Source organism: Python bivittatus, unplaced genomic scaffold (assembly GCF_059951505.1).
Source record: "Python bivittatus isolate LINGU-HERP-01145 unplaced genomic scaffold, Pbiv_v1 ctg000480_np1212, whole genome shotgun sequence".
NCBI lineage: Eukaryota > Metazoa > Chordata > Lepidosauria > Squamata > Pythonidae > Python > Python bivittatus.
This window is the reverse complement of record NW_028277075.1, coordinates 82,059,779-82,075,103: the sequence shown is the minus strand read 5'-3', so window position 1 is coordinate 82,075,103 and position 15,325 is coordinate 82,059,779. Positions and strand designations below refer to the sequence as shown.

Genomic DNA, 15,325 nt, shown 5'->3' with positions numbered 1-15,325 from the left:
AATGCTGCTCTGTGAGTTATTATGAGATGTCCAAGGCAGCCATTGACTGAAGCTGAATGGTGGGGAGTGCAGTCTGGTATCCTTCTGAAACATCTAGAACAATTGGGCCTTGTGGTCCCTGTTTACAGTAGTCCTATATGAAACCAGTCATCTGGAGTTTTGGAGTAAGGTGCTATCAATGGACCGATGACATCCAGTAGTAGTGCTACAATGCTTCCCTCTAACTCTGTGGAAGCAATCAGGGCTCTTGAATGTTGCTTAAGTTCATTAACAGGCTTCATGAGTGAAAACAAACTTAAATACAGATAACACAGAGGTCCTGAAAATCAAGAACTGAAGTTCAGTCTTTCCTTGGTGGGATCCCACTTCAAAGTAGCAGTTGTGGTGAGAAATACATTCACATAAATATGAGTTCTTTACCTTACTTGTTTTTATATTGGTTCATTCTGTATTTTTTACTTTGTTTCTGTGTGTTGTTTTAATCATAAGGTACCCTGAGATTTTTTTCCCAAATGAAAAAACAGAATATATAGAGGGGTGGGGGGAGAGAAAGAGAGATAAAGAAATTGTCCAAGTTCATATATAACAATAAGCCAAGTTAGTTGGTTAACCGTGACTCTATATGAACAAACTGTATGTCTACATGATATATTTTGCTGATCAGCAGTTATTATTTCTAGTTTTATGCAAGTGCAGCCTTTATCACAAAGTATGAATTTGGCTAAAGATGGTGTAGTGAGATCATGAAGATGAATGGAAAAATACCTAGGGAAACAGCAACAAAGTAGTTTTGTAAAATGGAATGCAGAGTCATCCAGAATGATGTATTTGGAAAGCCATAAATCTGTCTCAGCAAGAAGGCTTCATGAAAAATGAAACTTATGAAGAAGTTTCCCTTCAGGCTCCTGATCTGTTAAGAAAACTAAAGCTATAAAAGTAGCGCCTGAGACATTTCTAGAATTTGATGTTTTAATTCATTTTATTTGTTTCTAATTTACCATGATTACCATATAGAAATTACCATAATTATGGCAGAATGTCTCCCAATAGAAAAAGTGTGACATTTTATACAATTAAAATGGAAATGCTCTGCCTTATATTCGAAGATGATTTTTCAAAGAACGGAGTCATTTGCATTTATTTATTCTCAAGTATCTCTCTTACATTGTTCGGTTTTGAATTATTGTATGGTATGAACACAGCTGTTATGGTTCGCAGTGGTTTATTGTTCATGCTACTGTGTGAATTTTGCCAACTGTGGTTTATTTAAACCTGTCTTTTTTTCTTTGTCGGAGTGTCTATAGTAAACATCCTGGTATATTCCGGGAAACGTAAAGCTAAGGGTGATAGAAGCTGGCCTACTCCCCCACCTTGGAGTTTGGGAGCAGGGAAAACAGGTGGTCCCTACTTTGGAGGCATTTGTGGTAAAAAAAAAAAATCTGTACTAGCTATCACAATGTTTTTTTAAAAAGATAGGAACAATATTCCAGGCATGAGAGAGAACTATCTTCATCAAATTCATTGACATTTTCGGTAGTCAAGAGGGTTTTCTGTATTATCTAACATGAAGTCTTTTGAAGAGTGATGGGCTTTTTTTTCCTTCAAGATTATACATTTTTAAAAGCCATTAATTTTTCTAGAAATAAAATTTGACAGGTCAAATGCCAAATCTGCTAGAAACCGAAATGTATACATTTAATATGTTGAAGCTTATTTACAAAGGTTTTTTTTTTCCTATTTAGGACAGTGGGTCTCAACCTTGCAACTTTTAGATGTGTGGACTTCAACTCCCAGAATTCTCCATGCTGGCTGGGAAATTCTGGGAGTTGAAGTCCACATATCTTAAAGTTGTGTGGACGTTGAGAAATACTGATATAGGAGAGTGTTTGACTGGACCAAGGACTCTCCAGGTGACCAGGAACTCTGTACTTTTGTATATTAAGTCCCACCACCAATCACTCTATTGAAGAACCTAGGTCCCACCATGCCTGAAACAAAAGACCCATTTTTTTCCAAGAATGAATTCTGCTATTTTGTTATACTTTATGGTTAAAAAAAACTTTAAAGATTTAAAGATTCAGCTTCTAACCCTGTGTCCTGCCAAGATTGGTTCTGAGTCTCACCATAATGTATATACCACCAGCTGAGAACCAGTGCATTAGATCATGCACTCTTTCTCGCTTAACTAGCTAGGAAAAAAAACACACCACTAGATATACCGTATGTGCATGCAGTTTCTGTACTAAATCTGGGTTGAATATCTTCATTCTGCCACACAGTTACTGTAGTTCCCCAGGACAGCAGTTGGGCAGCAGGGATGAGGTGTGAATACCAGAGATAGATGCAAAATGCAGAAACTCCACATTTTAATTGCAATACACTTACAGAATAAAGCATGCAACATGGTTCATTTATACCCGTGTTTTTATTTTATATTATTGAGCCATTGTTAAATTTGGGATCTCTGCTTGGGTATTTTCTTTTTTATTCTTACAGCACAAATTTTCACTGTCTGTTTAAATGTGCAAGCCTTGAAGGACTACTCCCAGAAGATCCCCCTGTCAGTCTGCTGCAGCAAAAGCAGGTGTGGCTTTGTGAAAGACCAGCAGGTTCATTACTGTGTATGCTTTAGCTCAATGTTTTTCAACCTCATCAACTGTAGGATGTGTGGACTTCAACTCCCAGAATTCCCCAGCCAACATGCTTCATTAGATCATGAAGTAATTGGTTAGGTGGAAAAAGGAGAAGAAAAACAATATATGTATTTAAACAATGAGGGACCAGAAGCAACTGCTGCAGCTTACTTTCTCATGCTATGGCCTTTTTATATGTGTGCAATTTTTGGTTTTATTGTAAGCTGTTCTACATTTTTCTTTGAAATAAATAAAAGATCAAGCAATGCAAGAAAGTAGCAGCAGTATATGGAAAACTATGTACATTTTAAACAATAGTTCTGGCCCATATAAAATATGTCATGGTAAGTCATTTTTAAAGTAATGCAGGAGTCTTCATTTTAAAGAATTAAAGTTAAAGTTAAATTAAAGTTAAAGAATTACTGTTTCACAGGAAGCAGTCTCTCTTTCTGTGGCGCATTACTATTTAGGAAATATATGATAATTTAACCAGCTTCCTTTCTTAGAGATCTTAAAACATGATTTTAATTGGTCTATTCTGAATCTAGCTGACATTCAAATACCATTTAGTATTTGTATAGTCTGTTACATATTGTACAATCTTCTTTGGGTCTGCATGAAGCAAACCCTTTTAATATGTGAGGTGAATCTTGCATTGCTTAGGAAAGAATGCAAGCATAATATTTTGTGAATGGAATATTTTTTTGTCTGAGGAAGAGGGATTGAGGAAGGGAATGAGGCTTCTGGAAAGAAAGGAGATGTGATGATGATGACGACGATGACAGGCCATCAAGTTGTTATCGACTCTTAGCAACCACATTGATAGATTTTCTCCATGGTGATCTGTTCCTAACCTGGTCCTTCAGCTCTTTCAACAGTACACTCATTGTTACTGTAACTGAGTCTATTCACGTTGCTGCTGGTTGTCCTCTTCTTCTCTTTCCTTCCACCTTTCCCAGCATTAGAACCTTCTCTAGAGAGGGTTAAGCCTTTGCATAATGGTCCAAAGTAGGATAATTTGTTGAGTTAGAGTTGATTTGTTCGATGATCCATTGGCTTATTTTCTTGGCTGTCCACTGTATTCTCAGGAGTCTTCTCCAGCACCAAAGTTCAAAAGCATCAATACTGTTCCTATCCTGCTTCTTTAAAGTGCAACTTTCGCTTCCATAGAGTGTCACAGGAAATACATGGCTTGTGCAGTTCTGATCATTATAGGCATAAACACATCACAACATTTGAATATCTTTTCCAAGGCTTTCATGGCTGCTCTATCACGTGCTAGTCTGCGGCATATTTCTGGACTGCTTGTTCCTTTACTGTTGGTAGTCGATCCTAAAAAGCAGGAGCTATCCACCATTTCAGTATCTTCATTGTAAATTCCAAGGCTGCTTGTTCTACTATGTGGTGGTTCATTTATGTTTATATTTAATTTTAGTCCCATTTTTTCACTGTGCTCCTTGACTTTTATTACTAGGGCTTGCAGATCCTTTGCATTTTCAGCTATCAGGGTAGTGTCATCAGCATAGGGTAGGTTATTAATGTTTCTTCCTCCAATTTTAAAAGCACACTCATTTTCTAATTCCCTGTTCCTTTTGCAGCCTCCAAGAACCCTTCTCATGTTGTTCAGGAGGGCCGTTAATACACCCCCCTCCAGTTTTTCAGGGAATTGCTTGTTTATAAATGCCTCTCTCCTGTTTTTCAGGGACCCATTCATTGGTTGTTTAGATTCAGATGTAAGTGCTTTACAAAACAAAAGCCTAAGTTAAGTTTGGCTGTAGGTTTGCAGTCTGATTTACAACTCAGATGAAAAAGAAGAAAATGTGGTTGGAAGAAAAAAAGTCTGTATTTACTAAACAAGGAAAAAGGTAAACAGAAAAAAAAATCAGTGGCATTGTTAAATGTTGCTGAAGAAATAAAAGAGGGATACACCATTGTTTGAATTCATTCTTGTTTTGAAAAAAACATAGGAGATGGAAGATACCCCTTTTTGGAAGAGAGCAAAAATGCACAGGGGCAGCCAAATGGAAATTATCCCAGGGTAGGACAAACTTAAAGAAAAAGTAGACAAAACACAAGGTCCTTTTACATTTTGGATTACATTCACAATGTCCTACAGCTCATTAATTAAAATCTGTGGGCCTGCCTGCCTGCCTGCCTGCCTGCCTGCCTGCCTGCCTGCCTGCCTGCCTTCCTTCCTTCCTTCCTTCCTTCCTTCCTTCCTTCCTTCCTTCCTTCCTTCCTTCCTTCCTTCCTTCCTTCCTTCCTTCCTTCCTTCCTTCCTTCCTTCCTTCCTTCTGCTGCAAACTTTCCTGTCCATCCAAACTTCATCTGGTATCTTCCAGTTGGATGAACAACATTTGTCATGATATTTATTCCTTTGAAAGAAATGGTCTTGTTAAGATGATGGAAAAGCAGGCTAACTCTGTGGAAGCAACAGGCAGCTATTCCGCTGGAGGAACTGTTTTGCTTTCCAGGCTCCAGCTGCTTTTCATAAAAAGAAGAGGATTGCAGTAATGATGACCTGGAAAAGCACTTGCTCCGATAAGTGAGCTGCAGCTCAGGGAGGCTTAAGCCTTTTGATAAAATTGGTTAGTCGGAAAAGGTGCTGCTACCGCACTCCTGATTCTTTGCACCGCAGATGAAGGGGGCTCTCCTCCTACAACGTTTGATAAGGGAGAGAGGAAACTGATTTGGCGGAAGCTCCTCCGGTGGGATAGAGGTCAGTTAGGCTGCACTTCTCTAGTGTTTTAGACTGTTCTGGACAACATGATGCCTTTCGGTTGCCTTGCTTGTTTATTTAGCAGGAAGGGTTCCATCCACACATTTTGGTGCTGAACGTGACCCATTTTCCTTCACGTGTGCCCTAGTTTTTTTTTTTTTTTTTGCAGAACCAGGGGCATTTCATTTTATTATTATTAGATGTGCCCTCCTTTCATCAAATTAAAAGAGATTTTCAAGGGTTGTGTATTTTAAGAGAACGTTATCTGCAGGCAGGCAGCATTTTTCCTCTATTCCAAGTAATGGTGTGTGAAGTTGAAGGACTGTGGAGCACGGCCAGGGGACAGGAGGAGGTTGTGTATCTGCCAGACTTAATAGAGTAGAATATGTGTGAGGGAAATTCATTTCATTATAAGGGGGCAGGGAAGAGCGAGATTGCAGCTGCTGGTAAAGTGATACAGAAGAGCTGGCTGTGTTGTCATGAAGACAACCGACAGTGTGTACTTTCTTGTGTCTGTGGGAAGTTCTGCTTGCAAGTAGTACTTTTGTGCTTGGATTGTAGGAAAAGGACCAATAAAACTTGCATTACTTCTGTGTGTATGTACTTAGTGTAGTTAAGGTGTTGGGTGAGTGCTGGAGAGGCCTACATTCAAGGTCGGTCTCAATCATGGAAGCTTACTGGGTGACCTGTCTCACGGTGTTGTAATGGAAAGAGGAAGTGCTATATAAGCAGCCTTGCACTGCTGAATGAAAGGCAGGATGATGATGATGATGATGATGATGATGATGATGATGATGATGAAGAATTGAATAAATTCAATTCATATAAATAAATTGAATAAATATATACATAAATAAATGACAAGATTGCAAACAGTAAAGTTAGCTCTATAGCCTTTAGCAGACATGATCCCTGCTTACTCTGAATATTCACTTATATGAAGTTGAGTAATTGTAAATGAAATAGATAGAATCTATTTATCTGGACAGGCAGAAGCAGATGCAGAATTCCAAGTTGTTTCAGTGCCCAGCGTAACATGAATGCTGATTATTAGCACTGGTAATCTAGAAATATTTGTTGAGCCATAAATGTGGGACTAGATGGGCATCACCCATCCCTGATATGTTTACATGTTAGCAGTGGTGCCAGTGGTTAGGATTTTGCATTTATCTTGCTGAAAATCCAGGTCATGTAATCAAATTCATTTTTAAAGTGACTGTTTAACATGGTGGAGTGAGGGAGTTATTTATTTATTTATTTATTTACTCACTCACTCACTCACTCCAAAATAACTCTAACAAGAAGTAACCAAACCAAGCCTACCCCAGGCTGTTTGATGTAGCAGCCTAGCAATACCGGATGCCTGAGAGGGTAAGACTGCTTCAGATGGTTCCAAGGAAATTGTTCTTCCATGGTTTCTTGATTGGGAATCCATATCCCTGCTTGGACACATCATTTTCCACTATTGCACTGTGTTGTATGGTAGTGTAGAAACCAAGGAGTCAATTTTTGTACGCAATCCTTTTGCCTAGTGACCACCGAACAATCTATTGTACCTGCGGGAAAAATGCTGGGAAGAAAAAAAAATCTTTTGTACCTTTTGCACTGTTGTATTTTTGTCTTCCCTTTTAGCTGGTAAAACAAGTCAACAGATTAAGAATGCATGTTCTGTCAAGCCAAGTTTCTGCAAATGTAAATACAATCATTGCAGTCTAAATTTCTTTCAAGTAAACATGTGGATTGCACCTATGGTTGCATTTCCTATAATAACCTGGGCAGTGTAGTAAAATACCTAGGTATTTATTTGGTGTTATCTCAGAGAGGTCATTATATTAGTAGCCATAACAAGGGGGTTTGAGAGTCTGCATACTGACAGTTTAATCTGACTTTTTCTATTAGAATTATGATAATCCACAGTATTTGGTTTCATGGCTTCAGTTGCATTAGAAATAGGAGTGTGCCCACTTAAGTGTCTGATTGCTTTCAGAAAGAAACCCCGAGGATGTCAGATATCTGAGATATCTTTGCCAGTAAATATCATGATATATTTGCACTTATACCATCAATTTATACAATGGGGCTTGCTCCCAGATAAGTTTGAAATCAGTGAGGCTTACTTTTGGTTGGACATGGGTAGAATTAAGCAGTTGGAATATTCTGATACTGATGTGATTAATCCAGCTTTTATATTAGCAAATCTGTATTGAATCTATATACGGTATGAGTAAAGTAGATTCAGCAGCTTTTTCAGATGTGGAACACCATGGCAAATTTTGTATCATGCACTGGCCACCAAAATACTTTTTTTTTTTAAATGAAAATGTTCGGCATCTTGAGATGTCAGCATTGTTACTCCAACATTGCACAAGATTTCAGTGTTCTTTTTCTGAAACTGACTGTCTCATGAGATTTCAGGTTTGAGGAAGTCTTGCAAGATTTGGTGATCTCATAAGATTTTAACCATACACACACACACACATACAGTTTGGTAAAAGCATATTCTCCTTTTTCTGAAATGTTGCATATCTTTGTTACTGAATATTATCAAAGCTTCATGTGAGTGATGCTGATTTATAAAGAGAGTCTGAGTAAATGACATGGGAATTTATTTCATTAACAGAATAATCCAACATGCAATGTGCTACTGGTATTAATTGCCCCTTTAGTGCAGTCAATTCAATCCAATAATCAGGACCAGCTTCATTAAACAATCTGGGCTGCTTAATCTCACAAACGTTGGTTCCCCTTGTCAAAATGAGAATTTCAGATTTTAGAGGCCTCTCATGCCTTGCTCCAAAGATGTTTCTGGAGTTCTCTGGGGGGAAAAAAAAGCATGGATAGGTATCAATCTGGAAAAGTTTAGAAAAGCATTTCTAAAGCTTTAGAGTTCTACTGATCTACAAAGACAACTTCTTGAATGGCTTGGGACAATAGGCAGTCTTCCCAAGAATGGTTGTCCTGTTAAAAATCATTCTAAGAGCACAGTGTAAAATTGTTCAGGGAGTCACAAAATACCCTGGAAAAATATCCAAGGATTTGCAGGCCTCTCTCGTCATGGCTAAAATAAGTGCTGATGACTCCACCATAAAAAAAAAAAAATGGGTAAACATGAGATTCATGTAGGAGCACTAAGGTGGGAGCTGTTGCTCACTAAACAGAACATTGATGCTCATTTCAAGTTTGCCAGAAAGCATGTGGATAGCCTGCCAGGCTTCTGGAGGAATGTTCTAGGCACAGGTAGATAAATGTGTAACTTTTGGGTCTACTTGGCAGAAACCAAGCACTGTAGTTTACAATAAGAACTTTGTATCAGGTCAAGCAGGGAGATATTTGACAATGTCATGCTATAGGGCTGTTGCCTTAACACCTCCTTAATGCATGTGTTTTCTTGCGAATGTGTAGCTACTGGGCAACCCTTGGAAAAGCCATGGCTTCTTTAAGGAGCTGCTGACAAATAGAATACATGTGTAAACAGAGAATAAGCTTTCCTTCTTTGGATCCAGATAGCTGCACATCTCTATGAAGGATCCACATGAAGCTCTGATAATATTCAGTGGGAAAGATATGCAAAATTTAGAAAATCCCATAGGGGGCAAAGATTTTGTCATAGAGCAATATATATGGAGACCTGTAGATGCCATCTGAGGGTGTTACAAGTGATGTATTGCCCATGTCATTGTATTGCTTGACCTGCAGTAAGAGAAGGTTTCAGAATAGCATTCTGACATTCCTTATTATGGGGCATCTCTCACAGGATCAGTTAAGCCATATTCTAAACAATATGTTATATTGTTTTAGTACCTAGAAACCATCATCCAGACTTGATTTCTCTTTATACTAAACTTTGCTGTTTGGTAGTTTTGGTTATGCTTTTTCTGCCTTTTTTTTCTTAAGGTAATACCTGATTTGGGTGCAGAGATCCTATAGCAAAGTGTCCTTCTCTATTTAAATATGATTGCTGGTAGTCCATATTAGATTCAAGTTTTTGTTATTGAATAAAATGGGGTGATATGTGTGTGTGCATTTTCTGAACACATCTTATGTAATACGTTTAGTGCTTTAATTTTGGGACAGACTTCAGTACTATGTAACATACAAAAATATACAAGTTTTTAGTCCCCATTTTTAGAACCCAAATTAGTTGTCATAGGAATTAGTTGAAAGGAAACTGCAAGGGAAATTAGTACTTTAAAAATGGAAATGTCAAATATCTCATTTGGGATTTTGTGCAATGTAGATTTCTCATTATTTGCCACTAACGTTTGCCTCTTTAAAATTTCTTTCAGGATGGACTGTTGATTTGGAAAGCATCACAAACCTGGTCATACAGCCTGGCTGGTCTGCTTTCTGCTTTATTTATCTATTACTAGTTATTTAAATTGAACTTTTAATAACCTGCCAGCTGCTCTTCAGACACACATGGTGCATTGTTGCCATTCCCAGAATCACATCTTTGAAATCCAGACCCTTGGTAACCTTCATCAAACAAAGAGGCGACCTCGAAGATACATCTACAGGAGGACTTTTCAAACCTGCCGCCCTCCAGCTTCTCTTTTGCCTGTGCTCTATTTCTAGAACATGATGGAACCCACAATGGAGTCCTGCTTGATGCAGGTCCTGCAGAAAGACGTTGGGAAGCGACTTCAGGTTGGCCAAGAACTGATAGATTATTTCTCAGATAAACAGAAATCTGCTGATCTTGAACACGATCAGACCATGCTGGATAAAATGGTTGATGGTCTTGCTACCTCGTGGGTAAATTCCAGCAATTATAAGGTAAGTTTGATTTGCAGAGACAGGAGTGTGAAGGGAGAGACCTTGCTTATTTGCACAGGTTCTTCAGTCAGTTTTGGAACAATGAGTTCACATTGCAAATCCCTAGAGGCCTAGCACATTTCTTACTGACCCATGATAAATTTCATCTGTGGCATTTCCCCCTTCTCTCCCCCCTCCCCTTCTTATGAACACTCACACCAACTTGTAAGCATTGGCATTTTTCAATGAAAATAAAAAAGGGAACCACCTAATTGGATTTGACAAGTTATTGGTTTTGATTGCTGGATGCTCGTGATGGTGATCCGAGCTGGACGGACAAAGTATAGCACGTGTTTGTGTGTGTGTGGGGGGGGGGGTTCAGGACTCAGGGGACCCAGGCTCAAGTCCTTGCAAAGTCATGGAGGTTGATTGGCTGACTTCAGCTAGCACTATCACAGGATTGTTGTGGTGTGGAACAGTTGGAGAAAGAAGCACACTTTATGCTGCCGCCTAGAAGAAATGTGGTTATAAATCTAATGAATTAAATAGAGGACCAAAATAATACTTGCATTTGTTTTTTGTTTTTGTTTTGCCAAGAGATCATTTGTATGAAGAAGTATGTATTTAATGTTAAAATGTCATATTTTAAAAGATATGTTTGGCTGCTCTTCAAAAATTGGTCTTGCGTTGTCACCTCCTGTGCTCCTTTTTTATGTGATTATGCTGTGTGTTTCCCTCCTTCCCCCTTCTAACAGTACGCTTGACATGATAATGCTGGGCAATCAGGTGAGTTCTATTGCTTGTTACAGGAGGAGAGAGACTGTAATAGCATTTCTATAGCATACAATTACCCTGATAAACATCTTTCCACAGGGAAGATATTTGGAAGTTGAATAATAGGAATGATGCTGGTAAGTCAAAAAAGGGAAGAAGTTATTCTGTCACTAGTCAGACAATGTCTGACATCAAGGATCCATAATTTTAAGAGAGAACAGAGATTGTGCTAATTAAGATAATAAGATCAGGCTAAGTATTGCCTGAGTGATGCACAACTAATATAGCTGGGTGTGTGTGTGTGAAAGGCCTTAGATTCTTTACAGAAGAATCTGTGGTTTCTCAGATATTGCTGATTTGCAATTTCCGGCATCACTTGTTATCGTCCATACTGTCTGGCGCCGGTGGGTATTGTATTTCTGCAAATCTGCAGAGCCACAGGTTCCTCATGGCTGTTATAAAATAAGTTCTGGTGAATAACAATACCTGTTTCATATGGAGCCAGCTTTATCTCTGTGAGATAACTGAGTACTAGCCCACCACTAAAATGGATTTCATTATACAGTTTCTTCCTATGCTTGTTGCATAGATGCATTCTGATGGCTTACAGTGATGTAAAAACAAAGTATCAAGCCTGAGTTGTTCTGTGGGGTAAATGCCAATGGAGAGGCAATTTGAGGTAAGAATTTGAACAGTTGATCAGGGGTCTAGAAACTAAGTCATATGCAGAGAGATGGAAGGAGCTAAGTATATTTAGCATTGAGAAAAGTCAACGATGGAGGGAATATGAGAGCGCTCTTCAAAGATTTGTAGTAAGGCTGTCCTATAAAAGGTCAAGTCTGGTTCTCTTTTGTTCCAGAGTGCTGGACACAGAGTGATGGAGTTAAGTTACAGGAAGGCAGATGCTAATGGAGGGTTAGGAAAACTTTCTCACAGTAGGAACAGTTTGACAGAAGAGCCAATTACCCAAGGAAGTGGTGGGCTTCTGTTCACTGTACACATTCAAGTAGAAACTGGACAGCTGTGTGTCTGGGTGCTTCAATGTGGATTTTGACGCTGACCATGAGCTTGAACTGAGTGACCTAGTGGCCCCTTCCAGTTCTATGATTCTGCAGCCAACTTTGGTAACTGAATTATCAGATGTAGCCTCTTTATGGCAGCATGAAATGAGCTGTGTCTTCTCTATCCAGAGACCTGGAACAAGCTGTATTAAATAATTCTATCTAGCACTGGGAATTGGGCTGTGGCTGTTTTGAAACCTAAACCCAATATTTGTCACCCCCGTGACATTTTACAGTTGCTCTGTTAGCATCACTAAATTGTCATAGAAGTTGTTGAGTCAGACTAGTATTTCATCTAATCCTGTATCTCTTCCTGTAGCTGGCAACAACAAATACAGTTTTAGGCAGCTCATTCCCATCCCGACTTTATTTTTTTTATTTAAAAAAAAAAAAAGCTGTTGAAGCTTGATCAGGGACTTTCTACATTTCAACCACACTCTGTACTGCCAATCTTCTTTTAATTCAGTGCCTGAATGCCACTGTTGACTTTTATTTATATCATATACAACGCCAACTGTACCTGCTTCTGTTGTTAGAGATTTGGGTTGTGTTTGATGGACCTGCAGCAGAATCCCAGGCTGCAAATGTCCTTATAAATAAATAAAGTGACAATCCTCCCATTTGATCATTCCCTGCTGATATTTGAGATGAACGGCCATTTAAGGAAAGCTCAAACACAGGAGCCCCAGCAGTTGTATAATAGCCCTAATAGAATTTCAGAGAGAATGTCACAGCAAGGAAAAAATGTCGCTTTAGGTCCATCTGAAGCCCATTGCTCTATCCCTGGAAAGTTAACAGCATGGGATGTTTAAGCATTGGTCACTGCCATATGGGCCCTATTTATAACTACTTAGTTATCAAATTCTTTGTGGCAAATGCTACAGTTGTTAACACATATTTTTCAGGGTAGTAGTTTCAGCAGTGCTGTAAATTATTGTTATGAAGATGCAACTCCTTTTTAATACAGAGAAGCTAGTTTGTCCTGGTTAAGATTCTCCCATAAAAAAAGATTACGGAACTAATTTTATGGATGCTGTGAGAAAATATAAGATATTTTAAGAAAGTTAAATCCCAAAGGTTAAAAAGTGCCATAGACATTCTGCCAACTGTAGGTATCCTAACGTGGCCCCCTCTGATCTACTGGTCTCCTAAGTGGGTTTGAATTATAGCATTCAGAATCTTGAGCGTTATGAGGTTTGGGAAAGTGGTCTTAATCTGTAGAATGAGAGTGAAAACTGACACAAAACAGGGTGAACGTTGCTGGAAAAATATTCAGATCTTGTATAAATATATATCTATATCTTTTTTTCCCATTGCCACAAACTGCTTTCTGAAACAATTGCTAGAAGTATATAATGAAAAGGTGCTTCCTTAAATAAATCAAGGAAAGCCTATTTTTATGCCTAAAACATAAAATGTAAGGAAATATAGTATATGCTTGTGAATAAGCCAAGAATTTTAGGTGCCAAAATGGACTCAAAAAATTGGGGTTGGTTTATCTGCAGATAGGCTTATCCACAAGTATATACGGTAATGCTTTTTAAAAGTACCCATATTTCTTGCATACACTCATGTATAAGCCCAGGTGTGGATAAGGAGACCCTTGAATTTTTAACCAAAATGCCATGAAAAATGCAGGTTGGCTTATCTGTGGGTAGCACATTTTTCATGGTATTTTGGTTAAAAATGGAAGGATCAGCTTATCCATGGATGGGCTTATCCACAAGTATATATGGTAAAATGTTCCTTGCCTGGTACAAACGGAAGAAAAAGTTTTGAATTCCTTGTGTCCTGCCACATGTGGCTGCAAAGGCAAATGCAGGAGAGTAGGTCAGGGTCTTTGGAAAGTATATTGCATTTTATAGATTTTTAGAGCAAACTTTTGAAAATATCTGTAACGTACACATTTTTCTATAATTAATGCAGATTTTTAAAAATTACTGCGTAGGATGTTTTAGATACTTTTATAGAAAAGCAGGCCATAAATAAAGCATGGAAGCACATGAAAATGCATATGCACAAAGAAAGATTTTTGCTTTTGGCATCCTTTACTGATATAAAATGAAGCTTCATAGTGATGTATGTCATTTTTGTAATTATACCACTGTATCATCATCATGCAAATGATTTATTTAAACATTCATTTGATTTGATTTGATTTGATGCCACCAGACTCCAAAGGACTCTGGGCTCACAATACACCAAAACAATATAAAAACAATATAACAGAGACAACAAACAACAGAACCAGACTTGAACAAAGTGTGATATCAGCAAAATTGTGTGTCAGCACACAAGTGACTGAAATCACTGTGTTGATGTATTTTCACATTGTGGATAGTGGACAGCCCTCTCCCTAATCTGTTAAAACTAAGTTTCAGTGTCTTTATTTGCCATGCCATCATGTACATGTGTAATCTGAGATTCTGCCCCTTTTTTTACTTTGCCCACATCCCATTATGCTCTAGCCTCTCTTTGCATTGTCCCTTCCAATCACATTCAGTTTGGTAATCAGCTTTCTTTCTTTCTTTCTTTCTTTCTTTCTTTCTTTCTTTCTTTCTTTCTTTCTTTCTTTCTTTCTTTCTTTCTTTCTTTCTTTCTTTCTTTCTTTCTTTCTTTGCTTCAGGATGTTTTAAGCATCCTCTGTTTGGATCTGTTCTGGGCTGCCCCTATGCACACATTGGCTATAGCGTGCTATAAATCATTTTTCGCAGGCTATTCAAACATGTAGTTGTGCCTTTATTGCTAAGGGTGATTCTATAAAGGAGCCACCCATTCCTGCATGTCAGTGAAAATACACAATGGCAAAACTGCATTGGACAGGCTGGATCAAGTGGGAAGAAGAACCCCGCCTGCATCATGCAAATGTGGAGTCTGAGGCCGGTTTTGTTCCTTGCCGTGTGAGATGCTTCTAAAGACCGTTGGGGTGAGAGGTGTATGAAATACAGAGTTAAGGCATTCTATATCACTGTGCGTGGCTGGAGGTTACAGGCCTTCTGTAACTAGAGAAGGAGCAGATGGTTTAAGCTTAGTTTTAAAGTGCAGGGTCTATTAAAATAACAAACTGAGCAATTATCATTCAGCAGCTTAAGGAGCTGTGGAAGTTCAGTGGACAAAATTAGCTGAACGTTGTTAGAAGCAATAATAGGAAACAGGCAGTGTTTTATTGAACTCTTCTGATGATTTTTTTTCTGAGAAAACAAGTTGTCATGCTTTTTAATTAGGAAGCCTGGCAAGGAAACTGCTCTACAGAAATGATACATTTAAATAGAATTCTGTTTTTAGTTGATGTTAGATCATGATGATAGGTTGTCGTTTTAAAAAAACAGGTCTTTATTACTGAGTGTTGCAGTTGTGCAGGACATGATGGTGGTCCCCTGAAT

The 15,325-nt window shown here is 38.4% G+C and overlaps 1 protein-coding gene across 5 annotated transcripts in view; it reads left to right on the top strand.

Moving 5' to 3' along the window:
* The window catches only part of CLASP1 (cytoplasmic linker associated protein 1), a 201,066-nt gene that overhangs the window by 20,185 nt on the left and 165,556 nt on the right, over positions 1–15,325 (top strand). For all 5 annotated transcript variants that reach the window (XM_088146424.1, XM_088146425.1, XM_088146422.1 and 2 more), the window contains exon 2: positions 9,639–10,128. In XM_088146424.1, the coding sequence (XP_088002550.1) occupies positions 9,931–10,128 (198 nt within the window). In that variant the 5' untranslated portion in view covers positions 9,639–9,930. The remainder of the gene's footprint in view (positions 1–9,638; positions 10,129–15,325) is intronic.